Genomic DNA, 26,637 nt, shown 5'->3' with positions numbered 1-26,637 from the left:
TGTATGTCTTGATTACAGCATAAGCTGTGAATAATGCAAAGTTCAGAGGAACAGTTTTATGTTATGACTGTTGGTTGTGAGTCTTAACAACGAATTGACGCTTCTTCCGTAGAAATCTCAGGAAAAGTACTGATACCTTGTGCAATTTATAGGGCTGCTGGGTGGCCAGTTGTGTGGAAGAGCAGTTATTAGGTAGCACGCTAAGGTCTACACTCCTGGAAGCAGATGACTCACTAAGACTCCATGAAAATGCTTTTGCTATTACTGCTGCCCAGGCCTGTTTGTAACAAAGATGCTGATCCTTATGCTTATAGAGAAAAAACAAACAAACACTTATGGCATCTATGTGGAAAAATAAAGAGGTAATTAAAACGCTACTTAAACTCTGGATCCTTAAGCCCTATAAAGAAACAGTTGTTACAGGGGATGACCCTAGCCCTCATGTTATAGATCTGACATTTTCTAGACAAAGAATCTTATGAATATGAGCAGGGTAAAGAGGTTACCCCTCCTCCAAATTATATCTAGTTAACCATTAAACAAACAAACACACAAGGTGAGGAGGAAACAGAAAACTGAGAAAGAGATCCACAATTTGACCCAATTAGAAATCCAAAATTTACCACAAGGCTTTATAAAGTGAAAATATAAAATGTTTCTAATTATCTTTTGCACCTCTATAGCACAGATTTTGAACTTTAATATCTACTGAGATGCACCAACTGGCAAACCTTCATGGTCTTATATCATTACAGAGGCCCAAATTATAGTTATTCCTGGGGATTTCAGTAAATTTAGAGCTAGTGAACTTAGGCACACCCTACAATATAAAGGAGCCATGAAATATAAAATAGTAAACAAAGAAGTATGCCTTGTCTTAATCATCAGAATTATTGCCCAGCCTAAATATCCCATAGTAGTCATGGAAACTCTAACCAAAAACGTACTAAGTTAAATTATGTCTTTGGCACTTACTGAAGGTTTGACAAATTGAGACACTATGGACCTTTCTCCATAATTAAAATAGTTAATATGGCCCAATATAAGTCAAAACCGAGTTTTCAAAGATTGAAACACCTTATAAAAGACTTATTTAGAGAAGGGGTGTTTATCCCCAATATTTCTCCCTTTAACATCCCAATTTAGCTGTTCTTAACCCTCAGAAAAGTGAATGGTACTTCATGGTGGATTACTGTGGTTCTGTGTTTCTACCCGTTAAGGGCCCCATAATCAGTATTATTGAAATGACTGGGTCCATCCAATCATCATCTGGTAAATATTTTGTTATTTATTTGGCTCATATGTTGTTTAATACCAATTTCCACAGACTCTCAGCCATAGTTTGCTCTCAACTATGATGGAATATAACACTTTTTGACTTCAGCTTTGAAGAGACACCTCTACCTGTCTACCATGAGGTCTTCAGTAGTCCGGCCACTGCATACATTTTTGTAGGCAAAATTATAAGTGTGTCCAAATTCTTGAGGAGCACAGGTAATGATATCACACTGACGACATCTTCCTTCATGGAGATGCATTTGCCACAATCACTTAAGACATACAAATACAAGGAGCTCACAAAAGGGGCAGGTTTCTTTTCCCCACACATAACAGGAGGCCCTGTCACTTCAGTTAAATCCCTACAAATGACTTGGTCAGCCAAAAGCCACTCCATTCCTGACACCATTAGGAAGAAACTTTTTTTTTTTTTTAAGATTTTATTTTTATGTAATCTCTACAGCCAATGTGGGGCTTGAACCCACAACTCCGAAATCAAGAGTCGCATGCCAGCCAGGTGTCTCAAGAAAGAAATATTGACCCTCATGGCACCATACTATTGAAACCTGCTAAACAACCTTCTAGGAATTTTTGGATTTTAAGGCAACATATTCCTAATTTATAGTTTTACTTAAGCCCATGTATGCTGTGACTAGTAAACTGGTCTACCTTGAACGGGGCCATCTACAAAAATGTCTCTATACTCTTTCCAAATTATGATACGACAGGTGAGGTCCCACAGAGACTCTGTTACTTTAGAGACTTTAGCAACTTCCTCTCATCGCTCTTAGAGTCTCTGAACCACTCATGATGGGCATAAGTTGCCCTTGAACTTCTGGTCCGAGAAGATTCCCCTCTAAGCTCCACATCACATGCCATTACAGTAGCAATCCTGCATACTGGGATATCATGGAAGCAGAGGCTCTCAAAGCCTCTGAATCTATAGCTCTCTACATTCAGCTGCCCATTGTGCCTTGGGTCATGGAAGTGTACCCTGCACTTAGTATGGCCACTAAGCCCTCCTTGCTAAAAAGGGAAATGACAGCTACATATTAGAGCTAAATGTCGGCCCTATTGCCTACCCCACCTGCATGAAGGTTGTGGCTTTTCTGGTCCTTAGTTCCTTACCAGATGCCATGCTTTTGCAGAGGTTTCTCTTCTGAACCCCTTAGCTACCTGAGTAGCTCTTTGGGATCAAACTGAGTGAAAAGGCAAAGGGAATCTGTAACATGTACACCTTACAGACAGTATAACCAAGATCACTGACATGATTGAACGCCCTGCAAAGCTGCTGCTTTTAATACTTTAACCAAGATATTCCTGATTAAAGACTCAACGATCAGTACAACTGCCCAAACATTGGATAGTCGTTTTTATACTGGATGCCCTGGTCAAAAACTAAATATGTTTTAGACCCTTGGGCCACTGGCAATTGTCTGAGCATGTGGCCCAAGGTTGCCCCTTATGGGGCAAAAATTTCTGGGAATCTTGTCTCAGACATACTCCAAAAATAAATCAATGCAACACATATCTCTACATATACTAAAGCCGTAATACTAAGGCTTCATCAAGACACTCCCTATCCTTTTCAGAATTCTGGTTGTTATTGACAGTGATCAACACAATCATTTCACTTCTCACAATTCAAAATGCCAAGCTCTGCAACGAGACATTCAATGGAAATTTGGTGTCCCTTACCAATCTCCAGATGCAAGCCTTATAAAGTGACATTGTGGCTTAGACAAGTTAAAATATGACACATTTCACTTATCAGTCAAACACCAAGAGTGAATTGTGATAAGTCTGATCCATTTTTGATGTTTAATTAATGAAAAGTTTCAAGTCATACTCCTTCTCTATCTGGGGCAAGCTAATGAGAAACCCAGGGTACGCTCTCCTTTAGAACAAATGGGAATTTCAAACTGCATAAGCTCCGGCCAGCATGTAGGAGCTTTCACTCCAGCACCACAATAAAGTCCAAAGCCAATCAGCTTTGTTTCCTTAAGCAATTTTGGATCTGACCGAATCCAGTTTTGGACTGTGCCCTGCTCTTCCCAGAAAGTCTCATTCTATGAGTAATATATCTTTTCATACCTTCTTAGTGCATGTGTGGTGTCATAAGTCTTAACATCCAAACCAAAGTTGGATGGGGGATCCTGGTCTAGCTGGTGACCAAACATGGCTTCATCTAATTATATAAATAGTACCCAAGGAATTAAATAATATAAATATAGATACATATAATAATGACACTTTCCTTACTCTAAAATGTTGGGCTCGAAAATAAGGATTTCCTCTCTTATAGGTGCAAAATTAACATACACATTTCTTCCTACTGACATTAACAGAACCATTCATTTTTAAAAAGTAAGAGAGCACCCTTTTCTTTACAGTTGTTCTATATCTAACAAATAATGATAAATAGTAAATATACATTCTGAATAAACACACATTTTGTGAACATTTGTCATTGTTAGACAAGTAAATTCAATATTTACAAAACACTAATCATTGATTTTGATGCACTGTTAAAAAATGAAGTGTCATACATTTTAAATATAAAATATAAAAAGCCTTTATTGACCGAAAGAGTTCATTCATTACTGAAAACTTCACACCAGGAAAAACAGAATGCCAATGACATGATTTACTGACCTAATGAGCATACAAAAATAATTTCAAAACAATTTGTCACTACAATTTGGGGAAAATTAGTGACTAAATTACTCAAGTATAAAGTTAGGTAACAACAACATAAATTATGTAAGGGATGCTGAATAAAACAGATCATTGAAAACCACCTAGATATAAGATCAAAAGACAAATGGTCAGATATGTGTCTGAGTTTTAGAGGAGAATATACACTGAGTAAAAGAATGGCTACTAGTTTAACACGCAAGATGACAATAGTTAACTTTCCATCTGCAGGTCAAAATTACCGTAGTACATATTAAAAAGTACAGAAACCCTACAAGTATTAAAAAAACACTTATATGTGTACATATATATAGTGTGTGTGTGCATGTGTGCACATCTTAGTTTTAATCCACCATTTTTGCTTTTTTCCTTCTAAATTCTAAGAAGACCTAAATTTTTAAATCCTACTTTTTATAGACCAACAGTTAATACAGCAATGTGAAAGATATGGTATTGCAAAAATAAATTGCATTTAACAATCATTTTGTAAGTTCCTAAGTCTGTAAGATGGAAAAGAAATACCAAATTTAATGAATATAATAAGGATTAATGAAATATTCATTATCTAATCATTGCCAGTGTTTATGCTATAATATTATGGTAAAAGTTTGAGAAAAAAACAAACCAAAAAACCCCACGGCTATAACCCCATTTGTAGGCAACATCAAGGGAAAAATGTTTCTAAATTGACCTACAATGAAAAATAGGAAAAATAATGGTTGTGAATAAGAATATAAAATATAAAATATGTGAAAGTAGGAGAGAAGTTCAAGGTGATATCAACAACTTAAAACAAAACAAACCAAAAATGTCCCTCCAGCAATACCCAAAAGGTTTTAGTAACTGTCTGTTCCCCTTGTACAGAGTAGACCAGTCTGACAACTTTGTGTGATTTAGGAATTCACAAATTTGAAACCTATGCAAGCAAGAGACTGCACCAATAGCAGAAGATAAAGAGAGGGCAGACTAATTGGGAAAATGAAGACGAAAAACTTGAAAAAGTGTTCGTGCCTACTTCCAAGATTCTACTTTCGAAAGCTAGTTTTGGGGAAGAGTAAGCTTTGTACTTTAATAAATATACATTCAAGGTGGGTCTTTTAGAAGGTGAAACTGTCTGGGAGGCCAAACACAAAATTAAGTCACCACACACTATTCTGGATATCCTCAAGGCGATTTGCATGTTGGAATCCTGCAAGAAATCTAAATGTCAGTTTACATTCTACGCAGCTAATATTTGTTACAAGCTTTATAATTTTTGTTAAGATCTTCTACATAAAACCATGGTAATAAAGTTCAACCTCTGTAGTGGGGTGAATACTGTCGTCCCCCGCCCTGCCAAATTTGTATCCACCCAGGAGCTCAGAATGTCATTGTATTTGGAAGCAGGGTCGTTGCAGATGTAATTAATTAAATTTTAATATGAAATCATACTGGATTAGGATGTGCCCAACAACCAGTGTCCGTATAAGAAAAGAGGAGAGAGACACACACAGAAACAGAGGAGACACATAAACAGCAAAGGTTTGTGAAGACAGAGTCAGAAACCAGAGTGATGTAGCTACAAGCCACAGGAGGTCAAGGGTTGCTGAAAGCCACTAGAAGCTGGAAAAAAGCAAAGAAGGATTCTCCCCTGGGGCCTGCAGAGGGAGTGTGGCACTACGGATAACTTGATTTCAGAGATAAGCCTCCAGAACTGAGAGAATAAATTTCTGCTGTTTAGCCACCGAGTTTGTGATTTTGTTATGGCAGCCCTCAGACACTAATACATTCTCTTTTACACATACTCCTGGAATGTGAGGAATGGGTGACTGAAGGGAAGTGAGGGTGGGAGGATAGAAAGGGATAATCATTTCAAAAAGTATTATTCCATGTGAAACTAATTTAGGTATTAGGTATTACTAGTTGTGAATCATTTCTTCTGAATTATAAAGAGGTCCTTCAGTATTTTTTTTTTAAATCCTATCTCCTTAAATTGTTTCATGTATCTTGATTTACCAATTGGTCCATCTAAAATATTTAATTTTACCCTGGGTATTGTGTCATTCTTTCTCTTGGGCTTTAAAATAAGAACTTCATTATTTTCTATCCTAAGAGAAAACAAACACAGACATTAGCCTCTGACCTGTACCCCACCTCACTGCCAACCTAACTCCTCCTGTTTTTCTCTCAGCCAGAATTGTTGAAATAGAAGTCCACAACATTTATTCTCCAACTTTTGCAATTCTCCCCTCTCTATAACTTGATTTTGGCTGCTATACTCTAGGTATAAATACATATTAACAAAAATATTTTTTCTTTTTTCTTTTTTTTTTTTTTAAGATTTTATTTATTCATTTGCGAGAGAGACAGAGAACAAGCAGGGGGAGAGGCAGAGGGAGAGGGAGAAGCAGACTCCCCGCCGAGCAAGGAGCCCGATGTGGGACTCGATCCCAGGACCCTGGGATCACGACCTGAGCCGAAGGCAGACGCTTAACCATCTGAGCCACCCAGGCGCCCCAAAAATATTTTTTCATCTAACAATGTCAACAGTTCTCCCACATTCTAAAGCATCTTATCTATATCAAATTCAAAATTGAAAATATGCTTTGCATGTTTTGGCACGTAAAAATAATGCATTGCATGAAGGCTTAATCAAACAATAAAAGGGAAACAACGGGTAATTAAAAATTGAAAAATGAAGGAAAAATAAAACATATTTTATTAATAGAAAGGTAGGGTATTTTTTAATCCCCAAATCCAAGTGAAATAGCTTAATTGTTGACATCAATAAATGTTACTCAGTGATCCAGAATTATTCTAGTTCTACATATACAGAACAACCGTAATCCTGCAGAATGAATATCACCAAAGTGACCCTAATATCTGAAGTTCAAATGAAATTCAATGATGCTCAGGAAAGCATTAGGAATTGACAATTTTCTTATCTATAAAAACTGAAAGATAGGAATTGACTGACAGAATAATACTCATTCAATCAACCTGTAAAGTAAGATCATATTATGTTCACATTTAACTGATACGAATTCAATTCTACACCGGGCAAAAATAGATAAATGAAAGTAATTTGGTAGCACATCACCTATAAAAAATCAAGCTAGCTCATCTGGTATTAACTAAAGAAACTGTTACCTGTTCTGACATTAGAGGAAAAGTGTCCTGTTAGAATTACTCAGAGACTATAGGGCTCATGCAAAATTATGTAGATGATCATTATGGGTGAGTTAAGGAATTTCATGCATGCTGTTGATTATATGTGATTTTCTCCTTACACAGCAACTGTAGAACCTTAACCTTTGTAAAAAAATGCAATTTCAATGAATGAATTGAGTGTATTTGACAGATATTATGCTAAATGATTAAAAAGTAAAATTCTAGGAGTGTCAGCATATAAAAGATACAGAAGAAGGAATGATTATAATTTGAGATAAGTGACAAGAGGAGAAAAAAGTGAGAAATGGTATGTTAGGAAGTGATACCAAAAAGTCATAAAACAGTGGCAACAGAAGGAAACTATGAGAATGAGAGGAAGAAGAAGCAAAATAGAAATTTGTGCTACTCTTAAGACGCTAATAAATCCAGTAATTCAGGTCATTTTATTACATAATTTTTGGTAAGTGGCAGGGGGGTGTCCACAAATGTGAACATAAACGTGTGTGTGCATGTGTATTTCTGTGTGTATGTGACTTAACTATGTACAATTTTGCCACTTACATATATTATATCATTTAATTATAAACTAACCCTATGAGGTAGACATTTATCACCTCTATTTCAGAGATGAGAAAAGTAAAATTCAGGCCAATGATGCGACTTATCTAATGAGAAAGAGTAATGAATTGTGCTCTGAAGCCAGAAATCTGACTTCAAAGTTGGCATGTGTAAACTCATAATGAGCATGAACTATGTGAGATCTATATATTTTTTTTATATATGGAATCTCATTCACCCTTCCCAACAACTCTGCTCTGCAGACATAATGATCTCCATTTTAAAAATAAAGATACTGAGTCTCAAAGAGCATACGTAACTTGTCCAAAGACAGCTATAAGATGTGACAGGCTGAAATTAGAATCCCAAGTTTGTCTGACTTTCTATGTAGTTTGAAATACAGAATGATGCAACATTTATAAAAATAAAATCAGTTTCCTTACTAATAAATCAAAGAACATTTGCTTTCATCCACAAATAATCTAAGACGTATTTAAAAATTAATATTAAAAACCACTGATTATTAGTTGTATTACTTTACATTAAAAGGATTACATTTAACTTACATCAAGTCTGCTACAGTAGATTCCATTCTTCAGAAATCCATTACTTTTACTTTTATTTTAATCAGTACTTTTCCTTTCCTTTTTGAACACACATTGGCTACTGTAAAATCTATGTGACCAGCATGTCTATGTGTCAGGAAAGGAAATGTCTGATTTTCCTTTCTCATTTTTTTGTCCACATGACATCCCAAGAATAGATTTAATGGAAAAAATTGATGGCTTATAAAGAGGACTGAGATAACCATGCAACCTTCTGGACCATCTTTGCTAGGGTTCTGTCAGCAACCGTGTAATATTGTTGGCATCTGAGGACTAAAAACCCCTCTAGCAAGGAAAGGACTATTTGGGGGCACCAAAGGCAAAAAATAAATAAATAAACAATTAAGTGGACAATGCTTTTCTTTCTAAACTGTCGTTCTCAAAGAGCTCAACTCTAATTTAACCCATCAGTATGCCAGAAAGAAGAACTATTTGTAAAGAAACAGACACCTTGCTAATGCTGGCATCACCATTCTACATCAAGGTTAAACACAAGGTTTAGTACTTCACTTCTGATGTCAATGTTCTCTCAAATACGCTGAAGATCTTGGACTTGTTTCAGAAGAGAGTGAAAGAGGATATACAGGTAATACCAGGTTATAAGAAATTGGACTGGAAGCATCAGCTTATTTTATATATCAGCAGAAACGTTAAGTCAAGACGTGATCCAAAAATCTTGGTATGATAAAATCCATGTCCTTCTGCTAAAACACTTCGTCATTCAGACCCACACATTCATTGCAGCTGTAGCAAATCCTTTACCGTGTAACACAATGCTGTAAATCTAAATTGCAGAAGTCTGAACTTTCAGCCTCTCTCCCATACTTTACTGCTCACTAAATTTCCTCGGCCTATCCATCCATAAACAGAGCTTAACCTGGGTGAGATCCAGCTGGACCTTAGATCCAAAACCTTTAGAAGCCAGGTAAGTGACTTCTAAGACTTGTGATCAGGGAGACGTGAAGGCAGCAAAGGAAACATTGTCTTCTCAGTGCCAATGCCGAACAGACTGTCAGGCTGACAAGATGAGCTGAAATGTCCTTTGCTGTCTTTTCATATTCACTGCTGTCCCAGATACCAGGTACTTAAAACCAAAATCTTTTCTTCCTGGAAATGTGTTTAAAAAAGTATAAACCAATATGATTGTTTGGTACATACTTTTCTCATTATTATAATAGTTCTATATTTGACTTATGCATATTTTACAGAGCACACTTTGCTTTGTGCTCTGGTAATTTCCCATTTTATGTAATTCCAACATGAAGGCACTTGCAAGGTTACTGGATGTACTTATTTTTAAAAATTAAAAACAATCCTGTTTTCATTTTTATATTGTTGTTCACCTGTGTACTTGACTGTAAATTCAGATTGAGTAAAATGACCTCAAAATTTTATTATTACAAAGCTACTATCTAAAAAGAATTACAGGGGTAAAGCACTTTATGAATAGTGAATATTTTCATTAAAAAAACTAACATTTTTGAAGAGCATGTAGCAGAAAATAAAGCATGTCTGGAATGAAATACTATATGATGAGATGAATATTACTTACCAAACTCCTTGGGAACTGCTATAGAATAAACACAATTATGTCCAACACTGTAATTTTTTGGATAGTTTGGTGATAGAACAGTGCCTTCTGAACCTGTTGAACGACTTCCACAGGGTGCTAGGAAGTAAAAATGACAAAAAATATTTTTAGAAAAACTTTAAAAAATCATACGATGAATATTTTCTTGATATAAAATTATAGCTATTGAATTTTAAGGTATAGGATTTATTTCCAACTTTCAACAAGATTCACCGTTGTCAAATATTTTAAAAATAAATTGTGGCTGAGGGTTCTAAAGGGGAGGGGGTTGAGGGGATGGGTTAGCCTGGTGATGGGTATTAAAGACGGCACATACTGAATGGAGCACTGGGTGTTATATGCAAACAATGAATCATGGAACACTACATCAAAAACTAATGATGTAATGTATGGTGATTAACATAACAAAATAAAATTTAAAAAAAGAATACACATGGATCAGTAATCTAAATAAAAAAATAAAAATAAATTGTGGTCATATAAAACTTTAAGTATTTAGATTCACTCTTCTCAGAGATAAATTAATTTAATAATATCATTATGGTGTTATCTCTAGAGGTAATAATGGTGGCCCTGCTTTCATTTATGATAAAATGTAAAGATAATCATCTTTTTTATAATGATGAGAAATCACATATGCAGGTGGGAAATTGTTTTACTCACTGCCAGGCTTTGACACTGTACTCAAAATCAACCTTGATTATGCTGCCACCAAATTAAGTATTTTTATACATGGGATGGGGACAGCTCACCCACTCATCTAAGTAAGACACTCTCACCAACCTTTATCCATTTATATGATTTACCTTTGAATCAGAAGAGTTGCTGATGGTGCTGATAGGGGAAATACATTAGGTTTTACAGTCCTGGGCTTTGAGACAGACCCAGGCTACTGATGGAGATTTAGGTATGGAAAACATTAGGATGATAGCTGACAGTCTCTAAGTGAATGAGATCACCCAGGAAACTATGTAGAATGAAAAAAAAAGGCCAGGGTGCCTGGGTGGCTCAGTTGGTTTGGCGACTGCTTTTGGCTCAGGTCATGATCCTGGAGTCCCCAGATCGAGTCCGCATCAGGCTCCTTGCTCAGCGGGGAGTCCGCTTCTCCCTCTGACCATTCCCCCCTCATGCTCTCTATATCTCATTCCCTCTCTCAAATAAATAAAATCTTTAAAAAAAAAAAAAAAAGGCCAAAGAGGAGGTCTGGGGAACGCCAAGGTTTAGGATCAGATAGAGGGCGGCAACGGAGAAAATAGTCTTGGAAGCCAAGGGAGAAGAAGAAATTAAAAGAAAGTGTTTAACAGGGCTAAGTGTGGCAAATAACGTGTGGGAATACACGAAAAAGGAGTCTGAGTAGATTTGGCAACCTGGAGTGCCGCAGAGCAGGGGCTTCCCTACGCCTGCCCACGATTTTCTGGAGGAGGGCTTCTGCGGAACTGTGGGCCTGCTGGCTCCGCCCCCAACTCCCCGAGGTAGAATGAGCTTCCCTGATTGGTGAGCCCAGGACGGGAATTTCTACTTTACTGCAGATTGGGCGCCATTCTGCTTCAAGAGCACGCTGGCTGGTCTGCTTCTCTACAGTTGTAAGTATTACAGGGCGAGTCTGGTGAGAAAGTGGCCGTGGTTTTTGAGGGGCACCAGTAGCTGCGTAGGAAGCCTATTGATTCGGCTCCTCTGCTTTGATCCATATTAAAGCAACAGTTCGCTTTCCCTCAGCGTATCCCTTAATCGGATTTGAACGTGTGCAGAGAGGACTCCCGAGCAAAACAGAATTTTTGGTATCATTAATACAGCAGTTTCAACTAGAGCAGCTTTCGGCACATTACAGCCAGCAAACCAAATCCAGCCCGAAATGAGAGAGGTTTTTTTTTTTTACATTCTTAGAGTTACAAAACAAAACTAACTTAGTATGCGACAGAGACATACGTGGCCAACAAATCCTACAATACCATCTGGCCCTTTACAGAAAAAAAGTTTGCTAACCCTTGAAGTAGAGAGATGGTATCTAGATCATAGTTGGATAAAGAGTAAGTGGTATATAAAGAAATACGGAAGTAATCAGAACCTTAATTATCAACTAAAGGAGAATGTAGGGAGCCATTAGGGAAAGGGCAAAGCTGAGTGAGTTTTTGTTATTGTCGTTTTGTTTAACGGGGAGGAAGGATTCCTTACATAAGGACAATCCGGAGCAGATCTAGAGTCTAGGAAAAGATAAGATCAAGAGCAAAAGTCGAGTGATTAGCTTTTGAAAACTGGAGTGACACTCTGTGCTCTGAGAATAGGGTTGAAGGAGACTAGAAATGCATAGATTCAAGTTATACATTGGGAATTTATTGGAGTTAATGCCAGATTTTCCTTTTAAAGAGAGCTGGATGCAGTCAGTGGTGTGTTAGGTGACTCGAGAAGAGTCCTGACAGTTTGAAAAAGCAAATGCTTTTCATGGATTCCTGGCCAGAGTTTAAAATACAGCAACATAGTTAAAACACATACAATCCAAACAGGATCTTATATTGCGTTGGGTGGCTAATGAATGTTCTGCCTTTTAATGTTCTATTAAATGGTAATAGAGTTAAACATTAAACTTAGAACTCCACAGAACAACAAATTGACAGTGATGATGATCACCAAAGATGCATTGCTCTCATCACTCATTATTGTTTGAGATTAGTCAGGTGTGTTCTTAGTTCAGCTCTGATAACTTTATTCAGCTGATAATACTACTGATGTGAGAATCATTCAAAAATGAGTAGTATGTTTTATGTTAACTTCCCTTCCGATTTTAAGGTACTCCAAAATTACAATACTTTTGAGTGTATGTGACAGCAGTTCCTATTTTTATATTTGGAAAGTATGAATAGAAACGAGAGCTTCTACCTCAAGTTCAGCTTTGTGAGTTAGTCATGAACATTCTGCCATTCCACATTAATATGCATCTGACAGCCTCAGTTTGCTTTTTATATTTTATTTTGCATAATGGACATTTAGGACAGCTTTTTAAAAAAATATCATTTATAAATATAAGAAAATGTGAAGTTTTTTTTAAGACACTGAGGAATATATATGAGGTTGCAGTATAATCACGTTCTTAGGGTAATTAATACTATGTTAGATTCTGTTATTTGGACTAGTAGCAATAATTTTACATTTCTTCCGGTCAGTGCTTACCGCATGTCCTTGTTGATAATTATATTGAATACTGTAGTGACTGACAGTATTTTATGCAGTATGCAAATAATATAAGAGAAAATTAACTGTGCTTTGAGATACAAATTTATTTTAATCTGTTTCCAAAAATCTAAATGCAATTATGACTAAGCCAGAGCAACTTTACTAATTCTCCTAATATTGGTTCCTAGATGCTTTTCATATTCGCTCTTCCTGTTTTAATTTCATCTCATTGGCTAGTACAGAAAGGGCAGCCTTTATTTTTCTGGCTCTGTTAACAATATGTAGAAGTTAGAAGCCAGCCAAGACTTTGAATGCTATGCTTATTTTTCCCATTTGACTTGTAGCTGTGGGCTATTTGTCACACTGGCTGTGTTTCTCAAAATAGCCCATATCCCTTGGAATGCAGTAAATGTAAGAATTCACCTGTGCCTGTTCCTGATTATAACTCATTTGATACATGACTCTTCTTAAATCTATATTTAATAACACTGTTGTAGAACACATGAATTAGAAGGAACTATGACTAAGTAAGTTTGAGAACTACATGGGTAAAAGAAAAAGAATTCTTTACTATATGGCCTCACTGATACTTTAGTAAGATCTGGGGAATGCCATGTTCTTTCAAAATTATTTGATCATGGAGACTGTTTCAGTGTAACATCTCACAGGACCAATGTTCCCTAGAACACGCTTTGCAAAATGCCAGATTGATGATTCCAGAATGTTCTATCACTTGGCAATAACCTAACATGTTATTGCCTGTAATTGATTATAATTTTGTAGTACTAAAGAACTGTTTTATGTATGCGCATAGAGCCAAAGTATTTTAAAGATTTAAAATGTCAGACTTAGCCTATTATAAAGTACTATTATTCTTGACACGCTTTCCCTGACCCTTGGGGTCCAATACATCGATTTGTTGCTTGTTCCCTTACATAGCTTATCAGTCTCTCTCTCCTCTCTGCCACTGTAACTGCCACAATCCACACTCTCAACAGTTTCCACATGGGCTCTTCCATTGGACAACTAGCTCCACTCATCCCCGAAAGTTCTCATCACTGTTAACGATTTTTCTAACAGACAAGTCTTACATTTCTCTTCTCTTCCTAGAACAGTTCTGATAAACATTATGTTCTCCATAAATGTTTGTGGGATGATTGATCTATGCTTGCAAGACCAGGCAGGCTACTATAAAATGTTGTTCCATAGTCAGCACATAACACAAACATTTCATTTTGTTGAAATTACCCCAGATATTCACTTAAATCCAAGACAGAATTGAGACATACCCTCTCTTACTAAATCCATATAAGCCTACTTTTTTTCTTTCTGTGGTTGAAATCTTCTGGTTATTAGGAATCACCGTAGCTTTACATTTAGAGGCAATATTATGTGAAAGATATGTATCTTTAAACATTGGAAATATGTTCAATGACAGAACTCTTAACAATATGAGAGTCACATGGATATTGAGTTCCAGTGGAGGAATAGCAAACTCATGCCTACCATTTTACAGCAGCAAATCCATGCTAACATTTTATCAGTCCGGAGCATACCTTTTTTTTTTTTTTTTTTAAGGATTTTCTTTATTTATTTGACAGAGAGAGACACAGCGAGAGAGGGAACACAAGCAGGGGGAGTGGGAGAGGGAGAAGCAGGCTCCCCACAGAGCAGGGAGCCCGATGCGGGGCTCGATCCCAGGACCCTGGGATCATGACCTGAGCCGAAGGCAGACGCTAAATGACTGAGCCACCCAGGCGCCCCTGGAGCATACCTTTATTCAAAGAGTGACATCACTCACACAGTTTAATTTCATATGATTTTTCTTGTTCTCATTTTTCTGTTTGTTTTTTTAAAATTCTCTTTGGCTGAATTTGTATGGCTTGATTTGTATAAGTAAAATGTGCCCATACTATAACTATGCTTTGTATATGTGTTTCACTCTTGCAATATGAAAGAGGGATACAGTAGACAGATGCGGTATTTCCAGGGAAATCAGAGGATGAGTCTGCAACTGGGTTTCAAGACTTCTAGTCATTTAGTGAAAAGGACTTCTCTCCTGTGGTTTGATCATGTGTGTGGGAGGAAGGAGGAAGATTGAAGAAGAAGGAGAACAAGAAGTAACTTCCCAGTTAGTGAAATAGAAGAATCCCAAACCATTTTTATGGAAGAGGTACTATTTGAATGTCCACATATCTTAGAGACTTTATAATACATGCAACACAGCCTTGAGCTGCTTGCAATTTCAAATCTGTCTTTTCACTTGTGTATAATTTATTATCAAATATACTCTATAATGAAAATTATTATGTAATATATAAATTTTTCTCAGAAAGCAAGTTAGGTACTTTTAAAAGTGATGAATTCTTGTAGGTCACAAAAGAGCAATACGGTATATTAAATCAGTAATTTACTAGATGTGGCCTGTGACTCCTTCAGTTTGAAAGAACTGCTGTACCTTACAAAATGCTGGCCCACTTCTAGTAAATTACTTATGCCCTGATATAGCCTGATTGAATGTCACAAATCAAAAATCCTGGTGTAGAACGTGTTTGAAAGCTATATCTCCCGTTGAGCTTTTTTTTTTTTTTTTTAAGAGAGTCCTTTCATAACCCTTAAACTCTGGAATTAAATTTATAATGCAGACAGCTAATATTCCCAGTATTGACTTGTAGATTAAAATTACTATTGCTTCTTCCCTCCTTTGTTTAAAACCTTGTTCTTAGTAGAAAAAAAAAAATCTAATTATTCAGCCATTCATTTCTTTTTTTTCCAGCCATTCATTTCATGCTTCTCTTCATGTCTGCTCTATAAGCATTTCATTTTGTTTATCTGTCTTAGATGATAAGCCTCCAATAAGGCTATTCTAGCATAATGGTAATAAATATTTCTTTAAATTATAAACTGTTACTCTAAGTAACTTATTTATTTTGATTTTCATTTTCTTCTCCATCAGTTCTGATACATTCACATTGATTTATCTGGAAAACTAAAGATAATATTGCCATGAGTTTCCTATTGCCTCATCTGTTCACCTAAAAAAACAAAAAACACAAGCAAAAATCAGTCTTTATTACTTGTGAATTAATTTTGTGGTAAAATTCCACACTCTTGTTTAACACTAAAAAAAAAAAAAAAATCCATCTCCGTGTTGTAATCAGTGGCTTGTAAACCATTTTAATCACTCACTCAGTAAACTTAGTAGGATATGAGCTTCTACATCTGTCACCTCACTGATTGCCTGGACTCACTCATTTGATTTTGCTGGCTAGGAAGGCCTTCCCTTCATGCCCCAGTGCTCGATGAGCTGTGTTCTCCAACAGAGTGTATTCTTAGAGAAAGAAGAATCATCCTATGACATAGACCTATGAATAGCTATATTCCTTGGATAGATTTGCCATGCTACCATATATAAATTCTACTAATAGTATGGGTGTTAGTAGTTCATCTGTGATACTATGACACTCATTTTTAACATTGAGGTATAATTCACATACCATAAAATTCACCCTTTTAAAGTATATAATTGAGTGTTTTGTTTTTTTTTTAGCATATTCACAAAGTTGTGTAACCAACCCTCTATCTAATTTAAAATATTTCTGTCATCCCCAAAAGAATTCCTATACTCATTAGCAGTCACTCCCTATTTCCTATACTCCCAAGTCCCTAGCAATCACTAATCTGTGATTTTGTAGAAAAATGTATATGGGAAGACAAATTCTTAAAATGATTTTAGCTGAATTGTTGATGTTTTTTAAAAACTAAAATCCCTTTTCATTGCCTAGTTTCTGATTTCTAACTCATTGATTTTAAGTGATGGCAGTCTTTTATTGTTTAAAAAATTGTTTTAAAACAGCTAATATATTAGTACAAAATGAGCTTAGAGGGGAAAAAAAATCATCTGTGACAATTTATTACCCCTGCCTGATTACTTCACAAACATTGATTTCTCAGGAAAGTCTTCCCTGTCTTCCAGACTAGTTCAGAGGATCGCATCATACAGCATTCCATTACGTTCAGGACACTGATTACAATTTGTTTTATATTTATATTCATATTTATATTTATATAAAGCCACTTACTTATATAGGGTCTGTCTCTCTTAACTCCAAAAATCTATTAAGTCAAAGTTTCTATTTCTTTTAATACACTATTTATACCTCTGGAGCCTAGCACAGTGTCTGTTTATATAATGGACTTCTAATAAATATGTTATAAATATTAGGAAAACTAAAATATACAGTATATTGCTATCTTGCTGCTAACTAAATGCATGGAATGTAAAACTCAGATTTTTCAAACCATTTGCTTAGGGTAGCATAGCAAATGCTATATAAAACCCAAAGCTTTGGAATCTACAAGATTTAGTTTTGAATCCCAGCTTCACTATTTACTGACTGACTATTTCCTTCTAGCTTTGGAGGAGAGGAAATTTCAAACTGGAACTGGAACAGGAAATGTCTGATAGATATGCTATATGGTGTGGGCCTAGATAAAATGAATTAAGCAACTCTCTGACCCCACAGAATCTTCTGGAGGTGATATAATGTGGGTTTCATAAAGGCCTTAGGAGGATGAACTAATCTCATCAATCCCAGGAAGGAATACAAAGTTTAGAGAAAGGGCAGGAGGAAACTTACCTGGTGTTTCTGCCAAGCTCTTCCCTTGAGAGAGAGAGGAATGCCATTTAGTGATTCTCCCAGAGCATTGTTCCTTCCAGGAGGAGCTCATGGCTTTTATTTTCCTCTCCTCTTCATTTCCCTACTCCATCCCGAAGGCAGAGGGACCTACATCTTCAATTCAGCTGTTGTCTCAAGAGGTGGTGTGTGTGTGTTGGGGGCAGTTTGGGGTCACTGTGCTCAGCTGTTAACAATCACTGTGGATGTGGTCCTCTAATTTTACACTCCTTATCCTTTAGAAGTCCAGGGGGAAACAAGAGCCAATGTTAACAGTGAAAAGGAGGAAAAATTGGCCCATTTTCTCCTCTTCCTTACAGCTCAGGGGTTCTTTTTTCTTGTTTCATGAATTTGGATGGGGAAAAAATGTTTATGTTTTCCAATTCTTATGGAATTTTTTTTCTAACTGAATTTTACCATTTCATTTAATTTCTTTTTTTTAACTTTTATTTTTATTTTTATTTATTTATTTATTTTTAAGATTTTATTTATCCATTCATGAGAGACAGAGGGAGGGAGAGAGAGAGAGAGAGAGAGAGAAGCAGAGGGAGAAGCAGACTCCCAAGGAGCAGGGAGCCCGATGCAGGACTCGATCCCAGGACCCTGGGATCATGACCTGAGCCGAAGGCAGACGCTTAACCATCTGAGCCACCCAGGCGCCCCCATTTCATTTAATTTCAAACATCAGCAGCAAACCACTGGGACTTTGTCACCAACAGGAATTACAGATATTTTTATATTACATTATAATTGTTGCAGATACCTCAAGTAGTTATTAGATTTGCTAGAACTTATAATTTAAGGCAATAATTAGGAAGCATATATTATTACATCAAAATTTGTTTTTTCAATTATAGATTTTAAGTACTTGGATAACTGTGTTTCAATATAATCAGTTTATCTTTCATGCCCATGTGCTTTATTATATTTTATACACCTAAAAAGATAATTCTGGGATAGGATTCATCATCACACAAAAAAGAAACCCTATTCTAATTAGATTCCTCCCAACTCACCTCTTTTTACCTTTGTAATTTTTTGTCTTCTCTTTTCCTTAAGGGGGCTTGGCTCAGGGATTGTTGCTTTGGCCTATGAAGATCTGGAAAATATGAGTTGCATTGGAGAACCCTTTCCTTCTTGCTCTTTTGTCTCTCTTCCTAACAGGACAGATCAATTCTTCCCTGAATCAGAAATATCCTAAAACTCAGATTAAGAATGTGGGGAGAAATACCCTGTCTTGGGGTTGGCTTAGGCTTGAAACTATTTAGAACCTGATTATGGTTCAGATTTACTCACTAACTCTCCCATACATTTCAATCTGACTGGTTTTGGGATTTGGGATTAAGAATTTGTTTTCTATTGCACAGAGAGCTCTGTATTGTCTTTTTTTTATGTGTATGTCTTGAAGTGAAAAGCTCTCTGGCTGAACATAAGTGTAAAATGAAATGTTCTATGTTTAACAAAGGGGAAGAAAGCAGCAATCTCCTTTTGGGTGTCTCTTTTAAAACGTAATAGGCCCAACTTTTTGATTTTACAGTGCAAGACTGCTGGCCTTCTGGAAACATACTTCAGAAATTAACTAAGAGTTCTTAAAAAGTGTAGTCACAAGGTATATAGAGACAAGTTACATCGATATGTCTCTCAAGGAGTTAAAAGAAGAGTTACTTGTTCTTTCTTTATACATTTGTATGAGATTCTGTCCAGTCTTTGTAGCATCTTTCACAGGCAGCCTGCCGTGTTCATTACATTCCAAATATGCTTATTCAGTAATAAACCTGCTTTCTTTCTCTCTGGGTTTTGTGGGTTGAACTTTTTAGTAGTGTATTTGTTTTGCCAACAAAAGTAAAGATTTGGCTATCCTTAGATCTGTTGTTTTATTATCCTAATGCCATTCCTTACTTAATACAGTTTGATTCTCAATATGACTATGAATAGTTACTGTTGTATGCTTTACTTTCTTTATATGTAAGGAGAAAAACTCTGGGTTGATTCAATATTCTGTAAAATAAATTATTTTTCTGCTTTTCTGTAAAAACGTGTAACACATTAGGGAGGCATGTTTGAAGTCTGACTTAAGTATAAAAACTACATGGTGGTGGAGAACGGGGGTTTCTAAGCATAATGAGAGGCCATGCAACTACCATTCTGGAGGTATGGCATAGTGGCTGAGATGCCAAAGGCAGAGAAAATAAAAGTGGTGATTTAAATATGAGCTCCAAGTCAGTGGTCACAAGAAAATATGTTTTGAATTATAAGCATTGATTTGCAATTAAATTGCTTCTTACATAGGTGACTCTACATAGTATGCTCCAGAATTCATAGCAGCAGGGATTTATTTATAACAATGCTAATGATTCTCTAGACTAGCATGCAGGAGGCCAACTGGAGTTATAATGTAAGAGTGCCTGGAAATAGCAGGTGCTCAATCACATAAGCTTTCCTTCCAGTTTCATTTTAAATAATATTCCACCCCCCATATGAAAATGAAACATGCTTTGGTTTTATCTCAATACTACTTTAAATTTTTAAAATAGAAAATACATTTGGGGTGCCTGGCTGACTCAGTTGGGAGAGCATGTGACTCTTGATTTAGGGGTCATGAGTTCAAGCCCCTCACTGGGCCTTAGAGCTTACTTAAAAAAAATAGAAAATACATTATACTTCTTTGTAGAACATGATTCTGACACATAATCTGTATATTATGTCTGTGAACAAAATTCCTATGTATAGCTAATGAAAGGCAGATATTTGATGATACTCAGAAATAATTTACCACTAGGCCTTTGTTTTATGAGTCTTTCATCCACATGCTTTAATTATGTCACATATTTAAATGGCATCAAATGCTAAATGGCTCAATATATTAGATTACATAATGTCTATATTCATTTATAATGCAATGGGACTCCAGACTTGTTTCAAATCTCAAAAAAATTCTATAAACCTTAAGGACATTTGCAATAAGAGATTAGCCCAAGGCAAGCATGCCGTTTAAGCAGAAGATCTGGAATAAAAGTTGAGTTATCTACTTCATACACTAAAGCAGTATGATTTAATTAAAAGGTCATATGATGTTACTAATGAGAGATAACTGTAAAGTTGGAGAGCTACAATTATAAAATGAACTTTTTATTTTTTATTTGTTCCACATTTTCTCTTCAGTTGATAGTGCAAAGGGCTCTCCATTTATTTATTTATTATTAGTATTTTATAAAGATTTTATCATTCCACATAGAGTTGGAAGTTGAACAATGAATGGTATCAGATGACTACTGGATGTCTAATCATAACACTCTTGTGTATGTACTTTGGACAGACTTATAGTCATCAGTGACTGAGTTACATAATCTTTTTTTCTCCCAGAATCTAAGACTACATTAACATGAGAGAAACAGAGGGATTGAAAATAATGGTGCAGATGTTCAAAATAACTAACACTGACTAAATCTGTTAGGGTATCTGTGTAAGGTTGTGTTTCAGATGAAATACAAAAATGCTTTTCAGATGAACACTTTTTATTAGTTATTGGTAGGAATTTACTTTTTCTTAATTCTCATACTTAGCTTGGAGGAAGATTTTAGAAATAAGTGGGGAAATCTCACCACTTATTTTTGATGCCATGCATCCATTCATGAAACATTTAACCACCTGCAATATGCGATAACTGTTAGGCTTCAGAGATATAAAAAAGATCAATGCAAGGTCATTAATCAGAGGGCAGTGATTAAGACTGGACTCCAAAACATGACTGGCAGGCAACTATGACTTTGAGCAAGTGACTGAACCTGTCCTTGTGTCTTGGTTTCCTCATCTGTAAAATGAGAATATTAGCAGTCCCTAATTCATGGAGTTGTAGTAAGGCATAAAATAATATGTATACAAAACTTCCAACTGTTCTCAACACAGACAAGTTATTATCTCTTCTCAGTCCTCTCTATGGGCTTGCCCAGTTGAGCTGCTTGAAATTCTATCTACTTTCTCTGGTTTGCTCTTGCTTCTTCATGTTTATAAATGCTCAACCCTAGGTGTGAAACACAGCATCTCCTTATGTCTTGTACTTCACCTGGTTCCTTCTTTATATTTTTAATATTCAGTTCATGTGTCTCTTTCATAAGGAAGACTTCTCTGATTTCTCTTTGTGACTGGGTCAGATGCACCTCCACGCCGTGCTCTCAGCACTCTGTTTTTATTTCTAGCAATTGACCTCACCGGCTTTATTTCATCTGATTATAAATTCTCTAAAGGCAAGAACCATATTGAATTCATAGTTAGTGCAGGACCAGGCATATAATTGGTACTTTTGAATGCCTGAAAAAAAGGAATGTATGATACCATCTTTTCTATTCTCTCTAACATATTCTCCAAATATGTTTATTCTTAGGGTCTTATTATTCTAATTAGCTGTCAATTGAATGCTCACTGTATGCTATAGCAATAGAAAAGATCAAGAATATGGCATTGGTCCAGTTATAAAATAAATAAGTCATGGGTATGTAATGTATAGCATGATGATATAGTTAATAATACTGTCTTGCATATTTGAAAGTTGCTAAGAGAGTAGACTTAAAATTACTTATCATAAAAGAATTATAAACTGTATGGTGATGGATTTAAACTATACTTATTGTGGTGAACATTTCACAGTGTATACAAATATCAAATCATTATGTTGTATACCTGAAACAAATATAATGTATGTCAATTACACCTCAATTAAAAAATATTGTATTAGTACTATGGCTAGTACTCCCAAATTTAATGATTTACCTTTCAGAGTTCTAAGGCTCTAAAATAACTGGGGCTTTACACAACACCAGAGATATCTTTACCAAGGACCTATTATTTCAACTTTAGATTTATTTGATTCCATCCTGGAAGTTTTAGGGAGCAAGGGGAGGGTAAGTTGGAATGTTTTTCTGCTACTAAGACATGCCTAAAGGAAATCTGAGAGCTTCAGCCAGAATGCTGGGGAAAAAGCATTCAGATAGAAAGGACAGCAAGTGCAAAAGCTCTGAGGCAGAAGTGTGAACAGTGATTTCAAGAAACATCCAGGAAGCTTTGTGGCCCAAAGAGTATAGTAGAGAGGGAGAAAAGAGGTCAGAGTTTATATAGACAGATTAAGTGGAACTTCATGTTATAAGATCTATAGAGTTTACTCAGATTTAGAAAGCCAATGGTGGATTTTGATATAATTTAACGTATGTTTTTATTTTTTATTTTTTAAGAGATTTTCTTTATTTGCATATTTATTTAGAGAGAAAGAGAGCATGTGAGCAGGAGGAAGAACAGAGGGAGAGGGAGAGAGAGAATCCCAAACAGACTCCGAACTGAGTGCAGAGCCCAACACAGGGCTCAATCCCATGATCCAGAGACCATGACCTGAGTCATAATCAAGAGTCAAACGCTCAACCAACTGAGCCATCCTGGAGCCCCAATCTGACATTTGTTTGAAAGATTACTTTGTTGTGTTCATAAGAGATTTTATTGGGGAACATGGGAAAGGGAGAAACTAGCTAGAAGAGAGACTAAGAGGTAAGAGATAGCTGATGCCCTAGATCAAGGTAAATGTGTGTTTATATTAACAGCTGCAATGCCATTAGATGAAATAAATCAAGTAATGAACATTAAGGGAAAAATATGGAATCTGCCATTATTTGTGTTTCATTATCTTTACATAATATTGAGTCATTTTATGGATAAGAACAACAGGACTTCTATGTTAATCCAGTGTGTCTATAGATAACTAAAGTAACACAGAGTTTCAACAGATACTTGTCAAAGTGTGAAAAATAAGAAGGGAAGAAATTATTTTCCAAACACATTTTTTTTTAATCGCAAAGTGAATTGCAGGTACAGATATTTGGTTTTGCTATCATTTAATACATGTGACATTCTCCATGAGATAAACTGCAGGGTTTCTCATCACTGAGCAGGACTTACCACAGGATGCTATCATTTTGGATCTACTTCTGACAAATACAATCTCCCAGTGTCCCAACATAAGCTCTTGAAAATATTTTCTTCAGATTTAAAATGTACACAATCTTAAACCATGATAAAAAAAAAAACTACTAAAATAGACAAACTGTAAATTCTTGTGGTTCAGTTCAGGTTAAAAATATTTACTGAGAGCCTGCTTGTATAAATTAATGCATTGAATGTTAAAAAGTTATATGTAGCCCAAGACCTTATGAGTTTATAGTCTTCCAGAGTGAAACATTATAAGAAAAATCAAAACACTGCATTTAAAGAGTTTACAAAGTATGGTCATGTTGGTGTTCGCTTTTATGTAAAAAATAAAATAAAAAGCTTTCCTTATTTTGGCACTTAGGGATTATAGTCTAATAGCTCCCTACTTACATACTGTAAAGCAAAGACTTTCAGTCAGTCCAGATTTCTTGCTCATGTTCTCAGAGACAGTAGTCAAAATTTTACTGCGGGGTAAGACTTAACATGAAAAGCATCAGAGCCTGACAATCTAATTCTCAAGCATTAATGAAATTAAAAACAGAGGCATAAACAATATATGACAAAGGCAGTTGCTAGAATACACAAAAATAACTTAATTCTGGAATATTGAAGAGAAATAGAAATTATTAGAAGACTCAGCTGAGGAATAGCAGAAGAGAGGGTGGTGTGGGGCAGGTGACCATTGCTTTAAATTACTTTAAATGGAAACCTATATTATATTATTTTCTTAGTTATCACATGTATATTTTACTTTGATAAAAATGCAAAATATATCTTAATTTAAAAATTATCCTTATGAATAACAAACCTCTGGCTCTATTGCACATGCTTTACCCACTAATTTTGACTTTCAAAGTATTAAATTATTAAATCTGAAAGTCAGCCAGTTCTGTGTATTTTGGATTTCTGTATAATTACTATGAGGGAAAACAAATAGATATGTGTGAGCGTGATCAAGAAACTAAAATATATTAAGCTCTCCTTATGAGACAGTAACAGCTTCAGAACCAAATGTATTTTTAATTTATTTTTTATATTTTATTGTGTTTATAATTTTTAAGTAAGCTCTAGGCACAATATGGGGCTTGAACTCATGACTCCAAGATTAAGAGTTGCATGCTCTACCAAATGAGCCAGCCAGAAAACTCAGAACCAAATGTTTTAAGTAAGTTATTTAATATAATTCTCCCAACAACCTTACAAATTATACAATATCATCTCATGATTAGATACACAAAATAAATTGTGTAAGGTCACATAGTTGATTTTAGGTTTTCTCTTGTTTTTAAATCATTGTTTAGAGTTAAATAGACCTAGTTCTAAAACATGGACCTTTCCTCCCCCCTTTCCTATACTAAAAATTATCAGTTGTGGTCATATTTTTAACATGGTTAAGGTATTTATGGTATTAAGTTAATTAAGGTATTAACAAGCATAAAGTATTTACAGAATAACTTTTTTCCATAGTGTCTTGGTATTATGGGTAAAAATCTAGTCATATCAAACTCAATTGATAGTGAAGATTATTCTTAAGGAATTTAAAAAGTACTAAACATTTGTGCTATTTTTAGGAGTAAATGTGTATCCATATAATAACGTTAATAAATTAGATTTAATTAATGTTAAAATGACAGAAATATACTAATTCCACTAAATATAACATGCAATGCAAAGTGCAATGCATGTTTTCCAGTGCTGTGATTCTTTTAGAACACTTTGAAAATCAAATGTATTAATATTCCAGTATTTGCTGGGAAATTTACTAGGCCCTCTGTATGTACTGCAATTAATTGAATAGTCACAATAACCTATTGAATTAATAACTATGATCCAGTTTTAGGAATTTAAAAATCAAGGCTTGGCTTGCCAGAGGTCATAGATATAGTAAGAGGATTTGAACCCAGGTCTACTCTTCCCTCTCTCTTGTTTGTAGATAGGACTAGTCACCAACATGAAATATACTTAATTAGGCTATAATTGATCCCATGAAATTTTTTGGTTAGGAAGGATCATTTGTTTATATTATGGCATATTCCATGCTGAAATTAATATTTCTATGACCTATCAATATAGAAACCTATTGGAAAGAAATGGGATTATTTTAGGCAGGCATATTCTTGGTGAATGCATACTTTACTCTGGTGCTCCTGACTTTTTCAGCTAAGTCATTGAAAACCATGTATTTAATAATTTATCCCATTGATTAACACCTACCCTTTTGATCTATGGTTTTCTGTATCCTTTGGTTTTTCTCTGTCAGGATTTTGGTTATTTCTTGTCTGGCACCTGGAAATTTTCCATGTTATTTTAATGAATTTTCTGGCTATATACAGATTTCTCTTTTGCATGCCTCTGAATTTTAAGACAATATAATCACTTTTTCTCTTAAGCTTTCTATAAACTTTCCTGTCATCAGTTATTTTTTTCTCTTTGGCAGAATTAAATCCAAAGTAATTATTTCTCTTTTTATTCCCTTTATCCTCTAATAGATGAAGCCATCAATTAAGAATTAACTGGCTGTTCTGTTATTAACAGAATGACCGTTTAATAGATATGTACCATTTCTTTATTTCTTATTGCAACATTTTGAAGTAAAGAATTTCAATTACCCCCATTTTAGAGATGAGGGACAGAAAGGTTAGATGACTTATGAAAGTCGGAAATCATATGTACATAATTCTAATATGTGAAAACGTTATACAATGAGAAAAAATTACTATTTGTAACAAACACCAAAATTCCATACTTTTAATCATCAGATCAAAATTGTTGCTTTTTTTCACTGAAATTCATAGTAAGAAATATACATTATTGTATTGGCAATATACACATACACATGTACATGTACTCATACACACACACATCACATGGGTATATTCATTGTATTTTATTCATCTCTCTATACGTAGCTGAAAAAAGTCCCACAAAACAATACTTATCTTTA

The 26,637-nt window shown here is 35.3% G+C and overlaps 1 protein-coding gene across 4 annotated transcripts in view; it reads right to left on the bottom strand.

The window, feature by feature from the left end:
* Positions 1-26,637, bottom strand: part of CSMD3 (CUB and Sushi multiple domains 3) — a 1,163,243-nt gene that overhangs the window by 213,937 nt on the left and 922,669 nt on the right. For all 4 annotated transcript variants that reach the window (XM_028122520.1, XM_088023099.1, XM_028122521.1 and 1 more), the window contains one exon: positions 9,841-9,957. In XM_028122520.1, coding sequence (XP_027978321.1) covers positions 9,841-9,957 — 117 coding nt within the window. The remainder of the gene's footprint in view (positions 1-9,840; positions 9,958-26,637) is intronic.

This window comes from Eumetopias jubatus, unplaced genomic scaffold (genome assembly GCF_037043125.1).
Source record: "Eumetopias jubatus isolate StellerSeaLion01/CBP00866 unplaced genomic scaffold, mEumJub1_p1.0 scaffold_4, whole genome shotgun sequence".
Lineage (NCBI taxonomy): Eukaryota > Metazoa > Chordata > Mammalia > Carnivora > Otariidae > Eumetopias > Eumetopias jubatus.
Note: the sequence above shows the minus strand (reverse complement) of the source record. Positions and strands in the feature narration are given on the sequence as shown.